Source organism: Aythya ferina, assembly GCF_964211825.1.
Source record: "Aythya ferina genome assembly, chromosome: 4".
NCBI classification, from domain to species: domain Eukaryota; kingdom Metazoa; phylum Chordata; class Aves; order Anseriformes; family Anatidae; genus Aythya; species Aythya ferina.
Genome location: NC_140300.1, coordinates 3,988,398 through 4,012,625, shown reverse-complemented (window position 1 = coordinate 4,012,625; position 24,228 = coordinate 3,988,398). Strand labels below are relative to the sequence as shown.

The window sequence follows — 24,228 nt, the reverse complement described above, 5'->3', positions numbered from 1 at the left end:
TTATAACAGACAATAATATAAATGCAAAACCAGCATTACTTTTACTCTTCTAAGTTGAAATCTGCCCTATCCTGCTCTTTCACATATTTTTTTTCATATTTTTGATTTGGTTGCCAACATTCTGAAAGTGGGTATTTCCATATTTTTTAAAGACTCTTATCCCTATGCCACATATCTTGAATTTTTGTTTCACCAGTCTTGTGTCTCCCTCACCAAATGATAAGATGACCTATGGCATTTGACTATCTAAGTTTTCTGAATTGCAAAACCAGTTTTAACTTACTTCAGTAAAACTTTTGATAATAGAGAGATTTCACCCCTTTTACAAAACTAACAAAGAACATTGTTACCTATGTACTAGACTGTGATGGATCCATAAAGACTGGGTAGATGAATAGAAGAAACAACATTGTTGTCAGTGCTAAATTTTACTTTCCTGTGTAGCAGAGCATATTGATCTACTAGAGGCTAGTGAAGCAACTAATGACAAAAACAGATCACAGGTGCAGGGAGTGTCAGGAGAGGTGACAGACATACTAAAAATGCCCTGCATGAGCACAGAGCATCCATGACTCTCTGAAATACACTTTCTAAGAAAGAGATGCTCACAGGGAGAGTCCTGCAGGTCGAGGAAGTTTTCATATACATCCTACACTACCTAAAAGGCAGAAGTTCGTATGCTGTTTAGCTGGATGCTCTTTCCTTGTCTTGCAAGCAAAATCAGGCAAAGCCCCATTTTTCTCTTTGCATTGCCTTTAGCATTCAGCACAACCACCTCACATCATTGCACAGCCAACCTTGTATTTCAGAGCTGCCTATAACCCTCCCCGTTCATGCCTAGAATACCATCCATGGGTGAAATAACAACAGATCAAGAATGAAACTTCAAGAATGACAACTCTATTCTGAGTGTGTTCTTTTGCATTCTATATTCCACTTAGAATCTATGGAAATTTAACATAAGATAGAACGTAAACCACAACCAATTTATACAGATCTTTGCAGTGTAAATGCCTAACATGGTAAATGGGATTATCTACTTGGCAGCCAAACAGTTGAAACTCCACTCTGACCCCAAATCATAGACGTAGATAACTTGAAGGGAACAGTTTTAAACCAGAGAAAGATTGAACTAGAAATGGCTGTAAATGACATTGCCAATACCCAGCAATTCATTGTCTGTAACCGGAAAGTACGACCACAGAAAATTCAATTTGACTTTTTTTTTTTGTACCTCATAACAAGTACCAAAGGAGTACGCACATTTGATCAACAACCATAAGCCAGAAATGATCTGTCATTTTCCATATATATAAATAAATATATGACTGAATTTTGCATGATTGATACTACGTTGTATCAGTCTACCAAGTGACCGTAAGAGTACTGATGTAAATAACAATGTTAAAGGTTCCTCCTTGAACATTTTTTTAATAATTCCAGCAAAATAAGATCAAAATATGCAATCCTATAGTCTGGTAGCAAGCAATGACAGACAAGAAACAGCAAACCATATTGTCAGTCTAATAACATTTTTTTTTCAGATACCTGTTTTCAAATATTTCAGATCATATAAAGTATGTTTGTAAAGAGAGTTTAGGACTCTTTGTTAGTGTTATATTTCAGTGCTCAAAGGGTTGCAAAGGGGGCAACCATAGGTACAATGACTGCTTGTTTCAAATGGCAACTACCACGTTTTTAGAAGGGAAGAAAATATCATTTCTTGTATTTCTCGCAACATTAAATTGCCATTTAAAAAAGGTTGTCGATGTTGCTCAGGACTTCACATGTCCTCCACAGGAAACAGGGGTTGTATTTATGAGTTTTAATACGTTAGGTGGAGAGAATTTTCTGGGATAAGTTAGGCAGAACAAAGGTTATGCACTGCAGGTTAACACCATGTTGAACAATTCAACATCTCTTGAATCCCTTCATAGGAATAAAGATGCCGTATTAAAGACACTGCAGACATCTCTTTGTGTGAGCAGCAACACTGATTAATATTACTCACTACTTTCAGGGCAACTGAATATTTAATAGCTCCAACAGCAAGCACAGAATTTCAGTGGTTTAACCCACACAGCAGAGCATCTACAGGTATCATCCTAATAAGCACACGCAATGACCATTATCGCACAGTGGAAATCACTTTGATAATGAAATATATTCATTTTCATTAGGGAAAATTCTTCTTGGGTCATTTCCCACTGACATTTCTTGCTGTTAGGTTTCATTTTAATCTCAACATAATTATTTGTTGGCTATTTAGTACCTAAGAAGCAACTTCAATGCTACAGCTATGGGGAGCAAGGAGTTCCTTCACAGACCAAAAGACATTCCTGTGAACTTCTAATTGTACCAAAGTTCTGTCATAAGTTCGCAACACGTTAAAAAATTAAGTAACTCAAATCTCAAATAGTGTTACCTTTACTCCCCGTATGAAGAAGTATTTATTATTTTTTTTTAATAATTAAAGCCAGAATATTATATATGGAAAATTTAAACATCTACAGAAAAGAAGCCAATACTAAATTTGTGTAACTTACATTATTCATATACTCGCTGAGCAGATCCTGCAGGGCCTGCCGCACAGCGTTGCATTCGGCTACGATCCTCTCCCGGCGGTCGTCTCGCGTGCACGAGGAGTCTGCCATCAGTGCCGCTCCACTGATAATGCTCTCCAGCCTCTCCTCAAGAGATGGTCTGAATCGGGCCTCACTGAAAGTCATGGGGTCTAAAATGATTTTATTCTGAAAAACAAAACAGGAGTGAGAAGATTAGCAGCATCTTGCTGCTTCTTTTTTTTTTTTAAAAAAAAAAAAAAAAAAGTCTTTTTTCAGCAGCTTCATGGGGTATTAATCTTTCATATGGATGAATTATCTACCAAATTCCTGAAAAATCTATATCAAAGGAATATCTGGCAACTATGAAATGCCAATGCATGTACGAAAATAATTCACCGCGTATATATGTGTTACAAAACACTACTGGCATGAATAGCACAACTGGCTCAAATATGAATTTTGGAATCATAAGTGAAAAACAAAATAACACAAACTATAGAAGCATGTATGTAATATGTTTGTATCTCTAACTGTATACATTGTGCGTATATATTTTATCTTGATGTACAGTAAAGTCATGAATAATGTTCTTTTCTGAAACTTCTGATTTTTTTTTTCACTGGTCAGGAAATTAATTTGAAAGGTGTAAATATTCAGCCTTTTTTTTTTTTTTTTTTTTTTTTTAAGAAGTGCAAGTTTTTTATGACTGAAAAGAAAGGTGAATAATCTCTATGTTTATTAATTCCTTCATTTTGATTAGTTGTATTAGTAGACTATACTGCTAAAATGCTACTACATTAGTACAATAATAAATTAAAAAAATTGAGGGAATTTTCCCTCAGAAAAGAGGGAGATAACACTACAAGAACACTACGTTACGTAAATATGTGAAACTTCTTTTTAATTCCTTTTTCTAAAAGCTTCTCTAAGCCATTATTATCATCATCATCATCATATTGGGAAAAAGTGCTGGATCATTTAGTTGAATAACTCTGAGACTACACTACAGGAAGACAGTCTAGACACATCTTTAATTTGTCAGATAGTACACTGGTTAGCAAAATATCTTTGCTGCACGAGAAAATGTTTGTTTTTTCCAAGACTGTCTTCTATTTACAGCGTTTGAATTCTTAAATTACAATCACTGCTAAACACTTTATAATATCAAATGTGCTACCAAATATCAAGTAGGGCTAATATACACAAATTCTTCCCCAGCGGTGTACAATCTCATGTCATATTATGAGCCTTGAGTCATCAGTAGATTATCTTCTGCCTTGCTTTTCTCTCCTTGTAGTTCAAGGTAACAAACACAAAGAAAGAATCTTGTGCTCCCACTCCTGGGCACCTTAGCAACACAATGGCATTCAGTAACCTTTTGCTGCAGTCATGCAAATAGGTTTCATAACCACATATTGTTTAAAAATGTTCTCTACACTGTGCAATTCCTATGAGAGTTTTAAAAGAAAATAAAACATGATATGAATAAAAGAGATCTGAAAAAAAGTATATGTTTTTTAATTATCACAAGTACTTTAAAGCAGATAAGTTTTTTATTAATGAACCATTTGATTTTTCACAGCATTTTTTTTTTGCTATTTGCTGAATTTTTTTTTTTTGTCTATTTGCTGAAATAGCCAACAGCAATCAACAGACACAAGCTAAACACTGCAGTTAATTTGAAAACACACCATATAGTGTATTAAAACGTAAATTGAGATTTAGCAACAAGATATATACCCAATAACTTCCTTTAACACCGAAAATTTTATCAGTTACATGTATTATGAATTAGCAGATGTTCAAATAAAGTTATTCTAGGCTAAATTCTGATTCCAAGTCAATATGTTTTCTTTAATTTAGCGAGGTATGGCTTTCCTGAAAGATTTGCTTAGTTCTCAATAAAACTTTCAATTAATTATTCGACAGACAAAAAAAAAAAAAAAAAAAAAAAAAACAGAACTCCCATTACGCTGCACAGAACAAGGATGAGAAATCCTTGAGAAATCCCTGAGAAATGTGTAAACTAAGTGAATGCAAAGCAGCTAGAGAGTAACAAATGCAAGGATGTCAGGAAATTTATTAAAATTTATTATTTAATAAAAAGGAAAAAATGGAAGAATTCTAACCAGATATCATTTTGTTCCAGCTCCAAGAACTGCTGACTTCACAGAAACAAATGCAGCATAAACTAGATTGTAAAATAACATCTTGCACGTATCTTCTAGGGTCTGTGTTTCACAGCAGTAAGCAGAGCAGTTTTACAAGCATCTAAATTAGAAATGACTTCTCTGAGAGTTAGGCCTATGCATATTTATGTATCTGTGCTTTTCAGTCAAATGTTAATACTTAGAGTTCACTGTCATGCTTACGTTCGTAAGCACTACAATTTTTAGAAATCGGCTATGGAAATTCATCTTTACAATAGCATATTTAATTAAGAGTGAAATTGCATCAAATGACCTATTTTAGCAATTTGTGCCAATAAGAAGAAAAGGTGTAACAATAATTAGCTGCATTTTTTTAGATTATTTTCTGTTCCCTTATTCAAATACAATATTTCTGTTAATGATGAAAAACTGTGGTTTTGATTACCCTAGAACTTGTCATGATCAAAGATAGCAAGTACTCTTTACTAGAGACTAGAGGATTTCTGATAAGCAACTTTTACTACTTGTAGTGAACCTCTTAATCCATGAAGTTGATCAAGGCAACCTCTATACAGCACTGTTGTAATTTTCACGTTTCAGCTACAACAATGCAGCCAGTTCTTTCATAAGTGTTTCACTTCTCCTCTTCCTTACATCCAAAAGTGTAAAGCTCCCTACCTACACATTTACTTTCAAACACCTCTCAGGGAGTCACAAATCCCATTTTTCTCCTTAGAGGTTTTGGAAGACCTGGAACTCCACATTCTTCTGTGGGAGCCAAGGACCTACCAAGGACATGTTCCTAAACTATTTCCATCCTTTGCTGTCCTACAGTGTGAACAAGCCACAGATCAAACATTTCCAATATCTCTGATCACTGAAACCCAACTCACTATTTTCACAAGCAGTTATGTCATACTGCATTAACAAATTTAGGAAGTTCTGTACAAGTTACATTCAAATACTATTTATGCTTTACATAATGAAGTGTGGATTGTTAAGAGTTATAATTCATCCAAGCCAGCTTTCCTTACCGTGACAGTAAATAAATAAAAAAATAATAAAAACAGAAAAGGAAGATATTTGTGAACTCTTTGTAAATCAAGAGGCCTTTATGACCATCAAAACATAGCTTACAGAGGACAAAAGAACTGCATTCATGAATTTTTCATCCGTATCCTACAAAATATTTGTTTATAATAAATAAATTTCTTATTTACTATGCTACAGAAGTCTGTTAAATATTTGAGTGGGATATTACATTAATGAAAAGTCAGAATCCTAGAGTAACTTAGATTGGAAGGCACTTCCAGATGTCACCTGCTTTAAACAGCTCCTTAAAGTAGAGACTACATTGACATAGGGCCAGATTGCTCTAAGTTTTATCCAGTCATGCTGTTAAATCTCTACCCTTAGAGATTTTCTAAATCTCTCTGCCTCTTTTCACTGTTTTATCACCTTTGTGTTTTCTGTTTTGTTTTTGTTTTTTTTTTTTTTTCCCCCCTAATATTCAAATAGAATTTCCCTGGTGTCAGTTGTGTCTCATCCCATTACTATGAGTCTCCCACTAGGCAGCTGAAAAATGCCAACAAGATCATGCCCAAAAAACTTCTCTTCTGCAGTCTGAAAAATTCCCAGCTCTGCCAGCACCTCCCCATTTGTCATGTCCTAAAGCCCCCTTGTCATCTTGAGGTCTCTCTGCTGCATCTGCTCAAGTGTGCCAAAATACATAGAAAGAAAAACTAAGAGATGTTATGTCCCTGGAGAGAGACTTTTTTTATCAGGGAGTGTAATGACAGGAGTGTGTGAATCTAATATGAGAAGCTAAGAAAGAAAAAAAAAAAAAAAAAAAAAAAAACCTGTAAATTTTGAAAAATATTCATGTAGTAGCATAAAACTGATAAACAGCAACTGCAATTATAGCTGGAGCTCTGCAGGAGGAAATAACCTAGATAGAACAGAAATACATTTCGAGTGTGAAATCTCTGTATAATACTGTTTTGCAAAAATGAAAATCTAAGATAATTCCAGTAAACTGAAGTGATATATTAAATACCATGATAAACAGCAGAGCACAGCAGTAGAGAAATTTAATTGGGATTTAGGGCTTTGAGGGTCCTTTACTGACTCTTGTATTAATCTGTTGTGTAACTGGACAAATGATACCTTCTTTCCTCTATTTCTCTTTTCACACTTTATTGGTTCCTCTATTTAGAATGTAAAACCTTCAGGGCAGGGACCATTTCATAACATGATTCTTGGTGATTTACCACAATGAAAATACACTTTTCAAGGCCAATGCTACTGCAAAACAAACAATATGTCAGAACAAGGAACCAAAACTGCAGTGACAAATGCCATTAAAAAACATATATTAAAAAAATGATATATATCTTAGACAGGAACAATGTCACTACCACAAGGCAGCATGAAAAACTGTCACTGTGTAAAAAGGAGCACATAATATAGTGAGGGACCCAGTTTTTCAGAACAACGTGGGAGCCAACACTGTATAAAGAAGTGTTTAATGTGTTTCTTTGGAGAAGTGCCTGCACAACTGTGAAAATAAATGCAGCGTGCTCACAGGTTTGTTTTATGTGTGTACGTCTATATCCCTCAAAAGTGCAAACAAGGCTATTTATATTTAATTCCTGCTTAGTGACAAAACAAATGTTTTCATCTGCCACTGTGCTGTGTTTCAGATAGATGCCACACAGCTGAGATTTGGAAAATACAACACCAACAGAGGAACAGTGCAACAGAATAAGAGCAAATGCCGGGTCCTGCACCTGGGACGGGGAAACCCTGGCTGCATGTACAGACTGGGCGATGAGACGCTGGAGAGCAGCCTAGAAGAGAGGGATCTGGGGGTCGTGGTAGACAGCAAGTTGAATATGAGCCAGCAGTGTGCCCTGGCAGCCAGGAGGGCCAATCGTGTCCTGGGATGCATCAAGCACGGCATCGCTAGTAGGTCAAGGGAGGTGATTGTGCCGCTCTACTCTGCGCTGGTGCGGCCTCACCTCGAGTACTGTGTGCAGTTCTGGGCACCACAGTATAAAAAGGACATGAAACTGTTGGAAAGTGTCCAGAGGAGGGCTACGAAGATGGTGAAAGGCCTGGAGGGGAAGACGTACGAAGAACGGCTGAGGTCACTGGGCCTGTTCAGCCTGGAGAAGAGGAGGCTGAGGGGAGACCTCATCACAGTCTACAACTTCCTCGTAAGGGGGTGTCGAGAGGCAGGAGACCTTTTCTCCATTAACACCAGTGACAGGACCCGCGGGAACGGGGTTAAGCTGAGGCAGGGGAAATTTAGGCTTGACATCAGGAGGGGGTTCTTCACAGAGAGGGTGGTTGCACACTGGAACAGGCTCCCCAGGGAAGTGGTCACTGCACCGAGCCTGTCTGAATTTAAGAAGAGATTGGACTGTGCACTTAGGCACATGGTCTGAACTTTTGGGTAGACCTGTGCAGTGTCAAGAGTTGGACTTGATGATCCTTAAGGGTCCCTTCCAACTCAGGATATTCTATGATTCTATGATTCTAACAGCACAGGGCGAAGGAGGTCCCCCTTTTCCAGCCCCCAAAACACCCTCCTCCTGCTCGCTCTGATCCAGCACTGAACCTTTGGATCAGCCAGTTTGATTTGCTAAAAGAATAGAGAAATAAGTGAACATCTCTTCTGGGAAAATAGCATGAATAAATTTGTAGAAGTCTGATGAATAAAATGCTCAGGTCAAGAAGGTAGAAGATGAGCTGAGCCAGGGGCACATGGAGTAGCTCCAATCCCACCTCCACACAGCAAGGAGCCTTGCCCGACTCCTTGCTCTAAATGGAGATACTACTTCTGTGAAATATTGGTGGTGTTCCTTTATTATGTGTGAGTTATATAAGCATCTCAGAGGTGCTAAATCAACACACTCAAAATAGCAATGAGTATACTTTAATTGGATAGTTTCACTAAGTATGAATTTTGAGCTACTGACAAAACTTTAATATATTTTGGATATAATCATTTAGTCACACTTATTATTAACAACAAAATAAGAAACCCACAATACATTGAATAATGATGGAATAATTATATTGCTGGAGAAAATCTATGTTATGTATAGACATATATACGTATGTGTTGATTGGATTCTTACGCTGTGTTTCATTTTTGTTTCCACTGTCTCTAACAAATTTGTTTGGAAGAGGGTTCACTACAAAGTCTGCTTTGCAAATAACCTGATTATTGCCTATTACAAGCACTTGTATTTGAAAAGAAAACACAATCAAAAGAAGTATTAGCATTAAACTTACAAATGGCATTATTGACTGGGAAAATCTTTCCACGAGGCTAATTTACTACCCAGGAGAAGAGGGATAAAGTGTTTCAAAGCAACAGAAATGAGAAATCAAGAAGTCCACTAGGTGGTGCTCTTAAACAGAAAATAAACGCTCATCGGTATTCTCAATGCTGAAAGGGAAAAGAATGAACGTGCTCCTTAGTGCTGGCAGGGAGCAGTGTTTCCCTTTACAGAGGTCACGTCCCTGCTAGATATTTGATACCAAAATCCTGTCACAGTGCAGCCACTGGTACGGTGGAGCTGACATTTCCACAATAACACACATTCTTACCCATGTATACACAGGCACAGATGAAGCATTAACCAAAAAATGTCATAAAGCCAGCTACCAAGACTAAAAGCAGAAAGAACTTCCAGAGCAGGTGAATAAAACAATTTGAGTTTCTTGCTGCTCAACTATCTCATCCTGCATGGAAAATTGTGAATTATGGCCATTCCCCATTTTTTGGAAACATTAAATGTTTAAATATTCTCTAATATACAACTTTGTTCTGTTGTTTACTGTTTTCTTAACATGTGAAAGATGGCTACTCTGGGATTTTTCCCCATTCAAGGGATCCAAGGAAGAGCCATAAAGCACCTCACCAAACAGGAGCTCCTGAAATACAGGGATGCAGCCGGATTGCTTTCGTATGTGAAATGATCAGCTCAGCACTACTGCAATTTGAAAGCCACTTCAGCTCCACAAGTGAAAAGAAAAACAAAGTATATTTCAGAGTCATACATGCGATTATCTGATTTGGCATCACGTTCTCTCCATTCCATTCATTCCATCAACCTGGCTGTCTCATTTAAATTCAGTAGATAACTGCTGCTATGCAGAAATAGTTATTTCACTCTTCTCCCCTGGACACTGTTTCAATTTCTTATGGGGGACACATAGTACATTTTTGCAATTGTTTCTTATGACTTCAATTCTGAAACAAACACGTTTCAATTCTTTTTTTGAAGCTCACATTTAGTCCATTTTCTTCCAGCATCACAAATTACGTCTCTGAAGAACATATTTACAAATAAATTGAGACTGCATAAACATTTTAAGAGATTCGTTCCCAGGTTGGCCATTTGCTATAGTCATTTGTCCAAAAAGCAACATTTTAAAGGTAGTTATTTCATGATTACATGATACTGCATCCCTTCTGTCTGTTACGTTCACATCACCTTTAGACTACTCTTAATTTTATTAATAATTTTAAAAAAATGTCCTTTGTTATTCCTTTCTTGTATTCAGGTATGCTGTCTCTTCTGTTTCTACCCATTTTTTCCATTACACAGATATTAGATATTTCGCTCCATTTACAGAGCACTGCATTCACTAACCCTGAAAAATATTTTCAAGGCATTATTCATATCTCAGAAAAGTACATTATGATATTCCACTTATTAATTATGAACTCCATTTACAGCCTGGAGGACAGGGACCAGCGCATCAGCCACTTTGTTTCTCATAACAAGCAGTCATCTCCCAAATGCTAGACCTGAATTCTTTAAAAAGTTACTGAAGATTGACTTACTGTGCCTGGAAGCTTTCTGTTCAAATCCTAACAAAATGTGGTGCATTTTCAGTAACTTAAATACAGAAATACCTTACATAGGAAAAACAAAAATAATTTTGACCACCTCTTTCACTTTCCTAGCAGATCCATCACTTTATAAAAGAAATTTCCATATTCATTCAAGATAATATGATTGTGAAATCAGATAGTAAAAGGGTGACAGGCACAGCAGCTCAAGATGTAACACAGCTGAATGTTGCTGGTGAGCTGCTTTAAAAACAAGTGGATGTCTGCGCAGAGAAACAATAAATCACTGGAGCAATAAAATAACATCAAGTATAAGGTGTGTCTGCTTGAATTAGCATCTGTTAAAAAACTGGGACTATATATATCTTTTTAACAAATGCAATATCATTTCATTCCATTGATAGATACAGAACTTGCCAATTTATTATGTGTACACACACACACACACACAAAACTCAAAGAGAAAGGCAGCTAACCAGCCTTATCAGTTTTCGTATTTTCTTTCTGGATTAATACAAAAGGTGACAGGTATTGGCTTCTCTCATCAATGGAAAACAATTTTTTTTCTCTCTCTCCCCCCCCCCCCCCCCCCCCCCTTTCTAGAGTCAGAGACTTTATTTATTTATTTTATCATTGACTCATAATCCATCATGGACAACCCAAACCCTGCTCCAAACACAGAAATATTAATTTTTATGGATCAATATTTACTCTTACCCTCACAGCAGAAAGATGATTACCCTACTTGTTCCTATCAAAATGCAAGCAAGACATTTACAATTATTTAAAGTATTAAGTATTTTAGGGTTCCATATTCAAAACTCCTATAACTGGAATTTCAGCAATGCTTACACTATCAGAGTGTTGTTTGCACATCCCACAACTGCATTTCCAGGAACTTGGAATCATAGAATCACAGAGTCATTAAGGTTGGAAAAGACCCCCAAGACCCTACTACTAATGTCACCCACTATACCACGTCCCAGCCTCATTCCATGATCTGCCTGGAGGCACTTTCTGGCTCTCTGGAGATGCTCAGTGCCCAATAAATACCATTTCTGCATGTCACTGACAGCACGTGGCAACAGCAGTCCCTTGGCAATGGAGAGGCTGAGACCTGCTCAGCCTTTCCAGACCAAAACTACCATTTACTCAGTGTAAGCAGTATTTTCAGAATTTACAATAAGTTCTTAGCAAAGTAACTTGCAGAAATTTGGGTAAGTTTCATGAGTGGAGCAAAAGTTGTGCTCTTAGTTGCAGCAAGAACCCAGAATATTAAATGAACATAAAGTATATACCAAACTTTAATAATTAATTCTGTCAATAGTAAATCCAAGAATATCTGGATTTAAATGATCTGGAAATAATGCAGAAACATGTAAGCTAAAGGAAAAAAAAACAGGCACTGAACATGTATTTTTCTAACTTTCATCAATCAACCTCAAACAGTATTTTAAAGCAGCAAACGCTGAGAAGAAACAGATTTGTGAACTCTTCACTTCTACATAAACAATCTCTGAGAGGCAATAAATGATAACTCTTCCCAAAGACTTTGCAGCTGATAACTCAGGCATATGACACTATTCAGTATGACAATTAACCTAATTAAACACAACAACAGAAGTGTTTAAAATAGGTAGAATAATTATTTACATTACATGAGATGATATTTTGATAGAGAAAATATTAAGGTAATTTACACTGCAGTTATTTGAAGTGTTAAACCACAGAGCACTGATTCTGAAATTTAAAATACAGAAGCCCAAGAACTGGTAAATGTTATGGAAAAGTCTGCAAACTTTTTTTTTTTTTTTTTATTGGTATGGAAGAATTGTCATACAATACCAGGCTTACTATGCACTTTATAACAAAATCAAATTGATCTTAATCAACATGTCTGATACTGTAAATAAATGTACTATAAAATCACTCTCGCTGCAAAAAATAACCTTAATTTCCCTTGCTGACATAATACTTTTTTCCTGCCATATTTGTACCCATGACATAGTTACGTGAGACTGGTAATTTCAGTTACTTTCTAGCTTGTTAAATATAAGGGTAAATTCAGAATCATCCCATGACCAAGGGTTTCCCTGAAGTTAGCAGAATGTTGTCTCTGCTACAAAATTGGGTCCAAACAAATCTCATTCAACAGCTAAGCAGGGAGGCAAAATAGGAAATGTAGAGAGCAGATGAGGCAATACTTTAAGTCTTGGTAACCTCACTAAGAGAAGAAATTTTTTGTTTCTTAAAATTAGAAAAATTCTCAAAAAAAGCCTCGTTGTAACTATGTAGAGAACATAATACCATGACTACACATCTCACATACACATTTATGATGACATTGTGTAAATTGGAAAAGACTTTACCTGCAGATATAAACGATGAACAAATAGTCTCACAAAGAGGCAGGGCACAATATCAGATGTCTCGCACGGTCTCCACAGCCCCATGAATCACTAAATTTACTTTCACTAAGCACAATGACTCCCTTTGCATTGACCAGCTGCCTTTTCCAGATTGCAGTAGCATCATCAGTTTAGAACTGCTAAGAGTAATGTGTTTTCTGTCAGTTTGTCAAACCTCTGCTGTCCATAGCACGCAAAGTCCCACACAAAGCCAGAGGGCAATCAGGGATATTATTCTCAGGACCTTACCAGTATGGGACCTGTCAGCTGAGAAGGCTCTGAAAACGAGGCAGAATTCTTTAAATCTTGACCCACAACAATATTACAGGAGAAACTAGAAATATAGATACTAAAAAAGATTGTATCATCAACACAGGCAGTACTGCTTCTTTAATCTAAAAGCGTGATGAAACTTGAGTCCATCTCAGCGTCCTGCAGCAGTTCTGAACAGTTTTATCAGTTTCACCTTCTGCAAATCCTTTTCATTCACTACATTTGCAACTTCTTTGGCCAGTGAAGGAGAAAATTGATTATCCACCCTTATGCAACCCTGTCTCATTCCCAGAGCATGGCTTCTCCTGTGCACCACATGAGGCACCACAACATGAACAGAGGATGTTTTCTAATGGCATGAACCCTTCTGCTTCTCAGCTACCAGCCTGTATCTCTCCTCCTGTGCCTATCCACACATTTTCAGCTGTCATGTGTCTTGATCTGTCCCAATTTCCCTTTTGCTATTTTTTGTATACTCATTCTCTGCCTTTTTTACAGTATCTTTCTCAGTCCTTGAGCTTCCATTGCTCCTGTAATTTTTACTTTTCCGATTACTATCTCCACAGCAGGCCCAATGACAGCAAACCAGAGATGCAGAAGAGAAGCCCAGTTCACTAGGACAAGAGATGAACATCCTCCCCAAATTCCTTCACTTTCAGTCCTAAATACAGCAGGATTTAATAGCTCCTGAAGGTCTTAAAGATGCTTGCATAGCAAATTCCTGCATTAGTCTAAGAGAAAAATATACCATTACCTAATAATAATTTTAGCAGACCCTTATCTAAAATCAGAATTAATGGGAAAAAATATTTTCATATACTGTCTTCAAATAAAGTTTTTCTACTTTCTAAAAAACTGCACTCAAGTCTAAAATGGGGAAAAATATACATAAAGAAAAAAGGGTTGTTAATGAAATTAGGTGTTAAGAAAGTTACTGAAGCAAAACTGGAGCTGCTACTGTAACAGAGCCTTGTAACAGAACCTTGTCTGCAGCTACAGTTACTGATAATAACTGTGCTTGAAAAGATGTTTGACTCATATATTTGATGAACATAATTCATGACTCAACAAACACATTTTAATGTTTCTAGGACACTATTTTCCACCTGCATCTTTGTTTTCCTGTTCTACCTTCCGCCTTGACACGCAGGAAAAATCTGTTTTTACCATTCAACAAAAGGCATGAAAAACGTCACAGAACTAAAACTGACAGATTAATCACACTTTGCATTATTTAGAACTATGTAGTAGAGTTTTCAAGGACACTAGGACATAAGACAACTTCTTTATAACAGCTGCAGTGTATGAGCAAAAGCTCTTATAATTCAAGTCCATTAGCAGCAAACAACTATTCCTCATTAAAAGTAGCAGTTCAATCTCTGCACTTTGCCTCTGCAGTCTCAGGAAATTGACATGAATGAAGAGAGAAATTTGAGTCCTGTTCAAAACCCACACAGTTAAAAAGCACTCTCGATTTAATGGTGAAACACTTCATTTTCTGCACACTTTTGATACTTACATCAAATTCATTTAGTGCAGCAGCAAGCTCTCCTATGCCAGTGTGTCCCTTGTTCTCATCAGTGGGTGAGGTGGCCTGGGCAGCATTGGAGATACCAGCAATTGCTTCTTGGACTTGCTTGAAGACATAATCCCTGTTGGCCCTAGTGGCTGCAACATCAGGGTGACGAAGAAATGCTTGGGATGCAGTGTACAACATCGTGGCATTCTTCTTCAGAGCACCTCGAGCTGCAGCCATTTCATCCCTGCAGTGAGGATCTTTCAGTTCCTGCAGAAAAACATGTAAATATTTGGTTGTGAATGAAACCTTTAGTGTTAGAATGTATTGTCTACACTGTCACTGTCTAGCGATATCACAGGAATGGAATTAATGACAGAATCTACCATAAATCCCACAAAATCTCTCTCCTGCTCAGTAAAGTCCACTCCTTCTGTGTAGCTACAGCTCATACATTCTGCTCACAAAGAGCAGAACTACTCTTAAAGAGCCCATGTGTACGCCTTATTCAAAGACCAGCAGACAATCAAGAAAATATATATATATATATTTATATAAAAAATCTGTATTTTCCCTTCCTGATTGACTGGATTCAGTCTGCTGATTCCATAGAAAACAAGACTGTAGCAGTATCGTTGCAGCATCATATTTTTGTTAAATATTACACTTACGTCCTTTAAAAAAAAAAAAAAAAAGATTTTATTAATGAGTATGGTTTTAGTGCACAAAGGCCTTGCAAATACACCCCTCATTATTTTTGTTATAGGCATAATTATATTTTTATTATGGTTATTTAATTCATGGAACATATGCTTCATGGGTTCTTAAGAATTATGAATATTTCATGAGTTGGATTCCTCCTAAAGATTTTTTTCCCCCTTTTTGTCACGGAAAACACATGAATATGTCTTGCTTTCCTGTCTACCACTGGCTTTTAAATGCTTTTTCCTAGGGCTTTCCTTGCATATATAAGGCACATTTTGCCTTTTCTTCATATTTTGCTCTATTTCTCATATACTTTACTGTTTGTTTTATTGACATATACTCTCTTTTGTTTCCTCTGACAACAAACATCAGATATTGTGCATTACCTTACCAGAATAGGAAGACATCCATGAGAAAATTTATTTATACATAAAATCTCCATGAAAGCCTTCCAAACATTAGGTAAGGTTGTCCTAACAACATTCATAAGCAGTAAGAAAACACTATTAATTCTGTTTTAAAATTGTGAACAAAGAATCTTGGAGAGCTGAATAGTTTACTTATGTTCACGCATAAAACCTAAGGCAAAAACTACGAAAGAACCCAGACATTCTGGGTTTAAAGGTTTTAGCCATTGATGAATTTCAAACACATGATTGATAGACAGTTCTCAAAGAGAATTAAGTTACTAAAAGCTTTGTCAGTTACAAAACAGAAGAGATTAAAGGAAAGCATATGAAAATCTAAGTACTACCTTCTAATTCTGCCAAGATTTTCCACAAGTATATGGAACTCTTTAGTAGCATTGTAAAAACGTGCTTTAAGAAGGAAAATTTAAAAGATTTATACTAAGATTTTCTGTTCTCTTATACAATCTCCAATAAGAACTCGAGACATATACCTTCATTAGCTTTCCTATTCTGTTTTCACTTTTTCCTGTAATTATAACTACACTTCTGTAAAAGAAGTGTCTGAATATATACAAAATAGCATTGGTTACACATTACTAGGTTTTACATTTTTAATTTGTTAGAAATATACATGTGATACGGAAGTAAATTGGTATCACTGTAATGCAAAAAATAAATAAAAGGATGGATGTGAAAAGCCAGCTTTCTAAACCAGGTGTGCTGTGCCATAGAAAGACAACATCCCTGAATGATTAGCAGCATTCAAATACAACTCAAGTTGAAGAACCCTTACACAACTCCATAATGACAGACTGTCTAGACTCTTTGAAAGAATGGCGTTTAGGATAAATTTCTGTTTAACACAAAGCTGTATTATTATAGGCACTGAATAAATGTTATGACTTTCTGTTATTTTTTCCATCTGCTATAGTAATAAATAATTTGTCTTTTTAAGTATCTAAAAACTAACAATATTGGTTTCAAAAATTAGATTTCTCTTCTTCCAGAAGTTGAATTAGACTAGACTACTAAAGAGCTCATGCTTTTTCAGCTGCCAGAGCACCCTCAAATCAGCACAGGTTAGAATTAAACAGGAATAATCAAGTAAAAACTATTCTTAACCTCCTGAATCACTTGCCTTTTCACCCTTTATTCCATTATTAATTGAATCCACTTGAACAATATTCTTAAAGAAAGTAAAGGCATGTTCAAAAACTTCATCACATTCAGAAAAATCAGTATGATTAAATGATAGGCCATGACACATTAATTCATTATTGTACATTTTAAACCAGAATTGAACATAAAACATAAGATCTTTAGAACCAAGTCTAACTTTCTCAACCACTGCTTTAGAATTCACTCACCTGTTGTCGTCTAGCAGCTACATAGTTCAGTTTTACCATCTCTTTCCCAAATTCTTTAAAGCGATTTGCTAAATCTTGCTCGTTTGTTGCATTTTTCACTGCTTCAAGTGCTTCCTCTACCTAGAACATGACACATTAGCTCTGTTATCATTTTAATCCAGTCGCACAATTTGACAAAATCTGTAATTATTCTATTCATTACTCCTTATTATATGGATCCAATTTAGCTTTTAGGTCCATCACTGTACAGTGGCTTTATGATAGTCCCACTAACTTTAATTAGGTTTCTTAATAGAGGAGCTGTCTGATTGCCTTTCTGCATGTACTGTACTTTGGAATCATGTAAAGCCAGTGTAAAAGGAATAACTATATTCATTTCCCCCCTCATACTTATCAGATAAAATGTTTAATATCTGTGGGTTTTGGAACAAAAGAGATGGATATGTTCTTAATGTGTGGTATAAGCTTCTTGTGAAAATACAGTGAAGTTGTTAGTTCTGGACAAGAATTTTAAAGACGGAAACTAAAACTTACTATTAATATTTAAATTTACCCTAATATATTAAAAAATGCATTATTGTTAAACTAACGGAACAATAGATTTAACCCAAAACATAGTTATTATTTCCTTTTTCTCAGCTTTACCAGGAGATTCTTTTCAGTTACTTCAAAACTCAAAAAAGAATCTATCAAGGAAAACAGAGCTGCAGTTCTTCAGTCATCCTGTAGCTAGCAGACAAACGTATAAAGCCCTAGTTACACTAACAAGTTAATCTATTAAATCTATCATAAAACTTTGCCTTATGTACAGCAAGAAAAAAAAAATATATGAAGGGATAAAATGTTCTTTCAACACAGAAAGCAAAGCAACTTTTCCTGTGACTTGGCAGGAATTCAGATTTGTATTTCTCTCCCTCATGAGATAAAAATTCAATTCCAAGCAAAAAGATTGAAAATTGAATACCTTCTATTCATCCTTCTTTCTAAAAGCAATTGATTCAATTCATGAGAATGTGTATAAGCTTTTAAACAGATACATTTTCTCCTCTAAGAGGAACAGCTAATTCTGATAGAGACATACTCCTATACAAGAATATGCTCGCAGCTTATTCTTCAAATGCCACTGGAAATCCATAAATTTGGTAGAAGATGGCGTCTAACGATTTTAGAAAAAAACAAATATGTGTAGAACTTGTCTTTTAGTTATTTGTGTGGCTCTAACTGTGTTTTTCTACTTGTGAGAGAGGATATTTGTATTGTGATCTCTTAACTACCTTCTGTAGATTCAAGACTATCCACAAATTACAGGGCAGTAGAATAGAAAACTCGTAGATTTCTATAGGAAAAGGTATAATTCCAGAACTTAAATCTGTAGCATTGTTGGAAGTATTTTTCTAAGCCGGAGAGCTGCAAGCTACACTTTATTCCAAATCCAATTACCTCCTTTTTTCTTAGAAAACACAGCAGTTTTTAAAGCTAAACTATCTCACTCCTTAACCTACTGAATAAAAATTTTAAAAGCATCGCTGCACGAACTAATTTGCTCCTGCAGGTTTCCCTGCGAAATACGAACATTGCTCTTTCAGATCATGAAGCATTTATATTAAACCACCTGAATCTCTAACATTTGTAATGACAAACATGGGCATGACAAACTGATGTACATTTTTGTAAGCCCTACCAGCCCTCTATTAAATAAAATTGCTAGAGGATTTGTTACAGATTCCACTCTGATAATCACATTTTGAAAGATGTTGATCATGCTCTACTGTGCATTATCTACTGTACAGACCATAAAATTTCAAAATGAATAAACTGGTTACTTAGGCTATTTGAAAGGACATGGGCATGAAACCCTTATTTATTTATTTTTATAAAATTACTTTTTAAAATTCATTTCTGAGTAACTTCACTATCCTTAAAAAACACAACCACACTCAACTATGCAGATAGCTTCCCCTGATTAACTAGCATATACTTAATTACTATAGATTCATAATGCTCAATGTCCATCATCACATATTAGTGAAATTATCACATCACATATTATATTGTTACTGAAAGAAATGACTGAGTGTCCTTACAGATCACAACTGCATATATCCCCTCTGAAACATTAATTAAAATGCACTATTTCTGATGAAGTCTGAAGTGTAACACACTTCTTTGACACGCTTTCAATGAAAACTGATTGTAGTACATTGCAGGATCCCTGCAATCAGCCTTCATAACTTTGACATGGTGAATGATTTGAGTTTATTAATTTTATGGTTAACTTACACCAATCTTTGAATGTTACCACTGAGTCAATACAAGAGCCGTCCCATCATAACAGATTTTCAATATATACATACATGTACATATATATATATAAACATTTTATTCCTAGTAATTTATTTTTAACTTAAAATTAGTTTGCATTATAAAACGGTAAGATAAAATAGTTACAATGTCCAATCCTCAGAAATAAATTATACTTTTTAACCTGAAAAAGATAATCAAATTTAAGGTCCTGAAATTTAATTTTGCTACAAACAGCCACAGACACCTGGCTTCATTGAGAACTGGAGGCTAGGATATTCACGGTGATAACTGACAAATGCAGAGATTACAAACCACAGTGCCACACACTGTCCTTGCAAATCCAGGGTGCAAACTGTGTAAGTAAATACACCTATTTCCAAAAGACTATTAGGCATTTGTTTTCTCAATAACATAGCACACTGCCGTAACTGAAGGAGGAAATCTCAGATGTGAGAACAATATTTCTCACCACCTATGAAAAAGCTTGAATTTTAATCGTGGTGCTTAGAGAAAGCTGTTGTTCATAATATTAAGTGTTAGTCTCACTAGCAAAGGATTATTTGAATTATAGTTGTTTGCAGTATTATAGTGGGGAAAAATTAAAAGCATATTCAAGAGAGATGATGTTTACACTGAACATAATCACAGAGCCGTGCGTGATAGCTACGAGAACATCATTCTGTTACTAGAGCAGAACTCACTAGTATACATGCAGAAAAATCTGCTTTTTTATTATAAAAACTGTTTTCATACTATTTAGCTTATCTGCACAATTTTCCAGTTGAAAGGTTCCCATCGTTTTGCAAGAACATAATTTTATTGTACAGTCACACTGTTAAAAAGACAAACTAAAGAAAAAAAGCTGTCCACTTTGTGTGGACAGTTATTAAAAAGAAGGCAATTCCTCTGCCAAACACACACATATACTCTGAAGGCTCTAAGTATTCTGTATACGAACTTCTGCAGATTTTTTGTTTGTTTCAGAGTTTTGGGGTTATTTATGCAATAAAAACAAAGTAGTCTAAAAATGAGAAAAAAACACTTTGTGTTTCAATGAGTTTTAACATGCCCACATAAAAATATGAATAGTTACAATTAAATGTGAATACTAATCCATACCAATACATCCTGTAATCTGTAATTCCTCTTTACTGTATTTCCCCTTTTTCTGTTTCATTGATACCCAATTAAGCACTTGTACTATTTTCTCAGAAAGAAAAAATAAAAAATAAAAAATCAATCTGCTGACACCTCCAGAAGTTGTGCAGACTTCAAGTACCACAACTGTAGTACCTAAACTCTGCCACAAGATAGCAATACTTTACAAGTACTGAGTTAGTAAACGATCCAGGTAAGATGCAAAGTGAGTCAAGCAGATGCATCTGTTCGGTTCTGCAGGGTGCTTATCAGCAGTACTACTCCAGTCATGGAAGACATCTGACAATTTTTGCTTTAAGTCTCCAAAATTTAATTTCCTTAAAATTAGAAAATGAATTAGACACAGAAACATCATTAAACACAGAAATGCGTGCTTCATCCTAATTCCTGCTCAGCACTTTAAGAAAAAAAAACACAATGAAATAGAGTAGGAAATGCGAACACTGATATTCACTACTGATTTGTCCCTATTTGTGCATATACAAAATGCATAAACAATACAGAATGTTAAAAATGCATACAATTTTCAGATGTGACAGAAGCCTCATGACGTCAGCCATATCAGCCAGGATGAGCAAACGAGTAACGGCAGAAAGCAAGGCACGAGCAGCCCGCACCATGGTGCCTCGTTTCACTGAGGAGCACGGGTCGTCAGCAAACTCTGAAGAGGCGATTCTCATTGTTTCTCCTAGAATTGAAAATAATATAATTAAAGAATAATTTTACATGTTTTTTTTTTTTTTTTTTTTTTTTTTTTCCAGAAAGTATAAACCATCCACTAATTAAGTGCTGTTAGGAAAATATTAATGGCTTAGCACCCAACATTGAATTGCACAAGGGAAATATATTGTAAAAATGTGTACAGCAGCTGCCTTGGTATTTTCCTGCCTTTTTTCTTTATTCCCAACCTGTTGCTGTTGTTCTAGAGCAGTCACATGTAACAATTAAGAAGGAATACAAAATACCTAGACAGACTGCTGAGCAAACCGCCACAACAAAAGACAGACACCACTGTGTTACACAATTACAGAACTCACCTCTGCCGGCAGAGAGGACAGAGTAAACCAACACTATCACCCCTACTGCATCTCTCTACAACTCCTTCTTCCACCAGCTACATCCTCCCTCAATCCTACAAGAACTCCTTGCCTTCTTGCTCACATACATATTTACTCTGTGTTTTTCCACCTAGAAGAGCTATCACTTCTACTAGAGAATTTAAAAATAAACAAACAAACAAAAAAACTGAGTAACAGAGTAACCATTGCTGTCATAATTTCACTGTCCAGTCTTCTCTTATCACTCCTTGTATTCTCCATCCCAAACTGCCCTGATACTCACATTTCCCCCCTTCTCCTCCCCACCCCCACCATAGCTCCCATAGCTGCCTTTCTATGGACAAAGCAAAACACTCTCTGGGATAATAAATACCACATGCGCTGCCTGGATACATTATTCCTGTTTAATTTTAGCAATGAATCATACCATATCCTGAGTTGGAAGGGACCCACAAGGGTCCTGGAGTCCAACTCCTGGCTCCACACAGGACCACCCAAAAATCAGACCATGTGTCAGAGAGCGCTGTCCAAATGCTTCTTGATCTTGACTGCTTTCCTTGGGATCCTGTCCCAGTGCCCGACCACCTTCTGGGTGCAGAACCTTTCCCTAGCACCCAGCCTGACCCTCCCCTGTCCCAGCTCCATGCCATTCCCTCGGGTCCTGTCACTGTCCCCAGAGAGCAGAGCTCAGCGCCTGCCCCTCCGCTCCCCTGTGAGGGAGCTGCAGGCCGCCATGAGGCCTCCCCTCAGCCTGCTCTGTTCTGGGCTGAACAAACCAAGGCACCTCAGCCGCTCCCCTTATGTCTTGCCCTCTAGACCTTTCACCATCTTTGTAGCCCTCCTTTGGACACTATCTAATGTTTTTTTGTCCTTATATTGCGGCACCCAAAACTGCACATGGTTCCCAAAAGTGAGGCCACCCCAGCACAGAGCAGAGCAGGACAATCCCTTCCCTCAGCCAGCTCGCCATGCCATGCCTGAGGCACCCCAAGACACGGTTGACCCTCCTGGCTGCCAGGGCACGCTGCTGGCTCATGTTCAGCTTGCTGTCAACCAAGATCTCAGAATCCTTTCTTCGCCAAGAAACACAATCGTGTTATTCAATACAATACTTGGTAAGCAGTTTGACATTTTTAAAGACTAACATCACTTCTCCATTTGAGTAGACTGAAGTATTAAGAAAGAATAAACATTTCTTAGTGCCTGTGCAATGAAAGAGCTGAGGCGCCTTCCATAAAGCTGAGATCTAGTAATTGTATGCTAATATAGCAAATACTGCTTTTAAAGGAGTAACAGTAGGACTAGGTTGGAATACGGTAGCAAAAGAAGGGCAGGGAGTAGCTGAAGGATAATATCAGAAAGAAGGGTGAGCAACAGAAATAAGATAACAGCAGCAAAGGCTTTGAAATGAAATTAGGAACTTCTTTTCCCCTTATTTACAGCAAAGAATAAGTGGCATACCTAAGCATAAAAGAGTTTAAAAATCATAACTCTCTTACAAAGATTTGGTAATCCAATTTAAGCAAACACAGATTGTGAAGCTCAACTAAAAGGGAAGTATTACATTAAATTACACAGAAATGTGATTAACATCACACAGAGATCAGATAAAACTGGATATGTTAAAAAAAAAGAAATAAAATAAATAAAAAATGTGAATGAAAAATAAACAGCACACCTCTGGAAGTCAAAGAAACTAATGGTTTAATGCAGTGGTAAGAGAGAAAGAATTGCACACATCATTTCCTTTCGTATATGACTCACAGAGGACAGTGAAGTGGCTTCTACTATAGGACGTTTGTTTTTTCTCTAACTACCAGAAAAGCAATAGAACACATAGACCATGCAGAAATAATACAGAACATATTACAGACCATAATTTCCCAAAACTATGCCAGCCACCTAAGAAGCAAGTTTTTCGCTAATGATCTGGAACACAGCAAGATGCATTTAAATTTTACAAGTTACTGGCAGAATTGTACAGTTCCAGATATGGGAACCTCAAGCTGACACTAAAACTAAAACCTAAATATTTATGCTAATAACTAATCTGCAATCAGTATTGTAACATTAGAACTGAAATCCAACTGATTCCTAATTGTGATGTGAGCATCAAGGACGAACTGACTAGAATATAAACTTCACATTATATGCTGAGGCTCCCAGAAAAATCCACTGATTCTAAAAGGTTATTAGAATGTTTTTAAGTAAGCAAACTACTCTTAAAATTTGTTATAAAATAATAAAACACTATTCTACTCAACAGGGAGAATATCATCACTTGCTGTCACCTTCATCCTTGTAGGAAATGGGTGATTATATCTTACTTCTCAACAGTGTCAGCTGAAAAATAAAGTGAAAATGCATCATCTTCCTTAAGAAATGGGAGAAAAAGTATTCATTCAAAGTAGAAATTTGGGGATACTACTGTTAATCCACTCTA

General features: G+C 36.3%; 1 protein-coding gene across 1 annotated transcript in view; it reads right to left on the bottom strand.

Annotated features, from left to right (window-relative positions):
* CTNNA2 (catenin alpha 2) overlaps positions 1 to 24,228 on the bottom strand; it is a 473,612-nt gene that overhangs the window by 333,588 nt on the left and 115,796 nt on the right. The window contains exons 4-7 of the mRNA XM_084518226.1: positions 21,249 to 21,415; positions 17,266 to 17,385; positions 14,787 to 15,053; positions 2,547 to 2,750 (exon numbers count right to left, since the gene is read on the bottom strand). Of these exons, the coding sequence (XP_084374352.1) occupies positions 2,547 to 2,750; positions 14,787 to 15,053; positions 17,266 to 17,385; positions 21,249 to 21,415 (758 nt within the window). The remainder of the gene's footprint in view (positions 1 to 2,546; positions 2,751 to 14,786; positions 15,054 to 17,265; positions 17,386 to 21,248; positions 21,416 to 24,228) is intronic.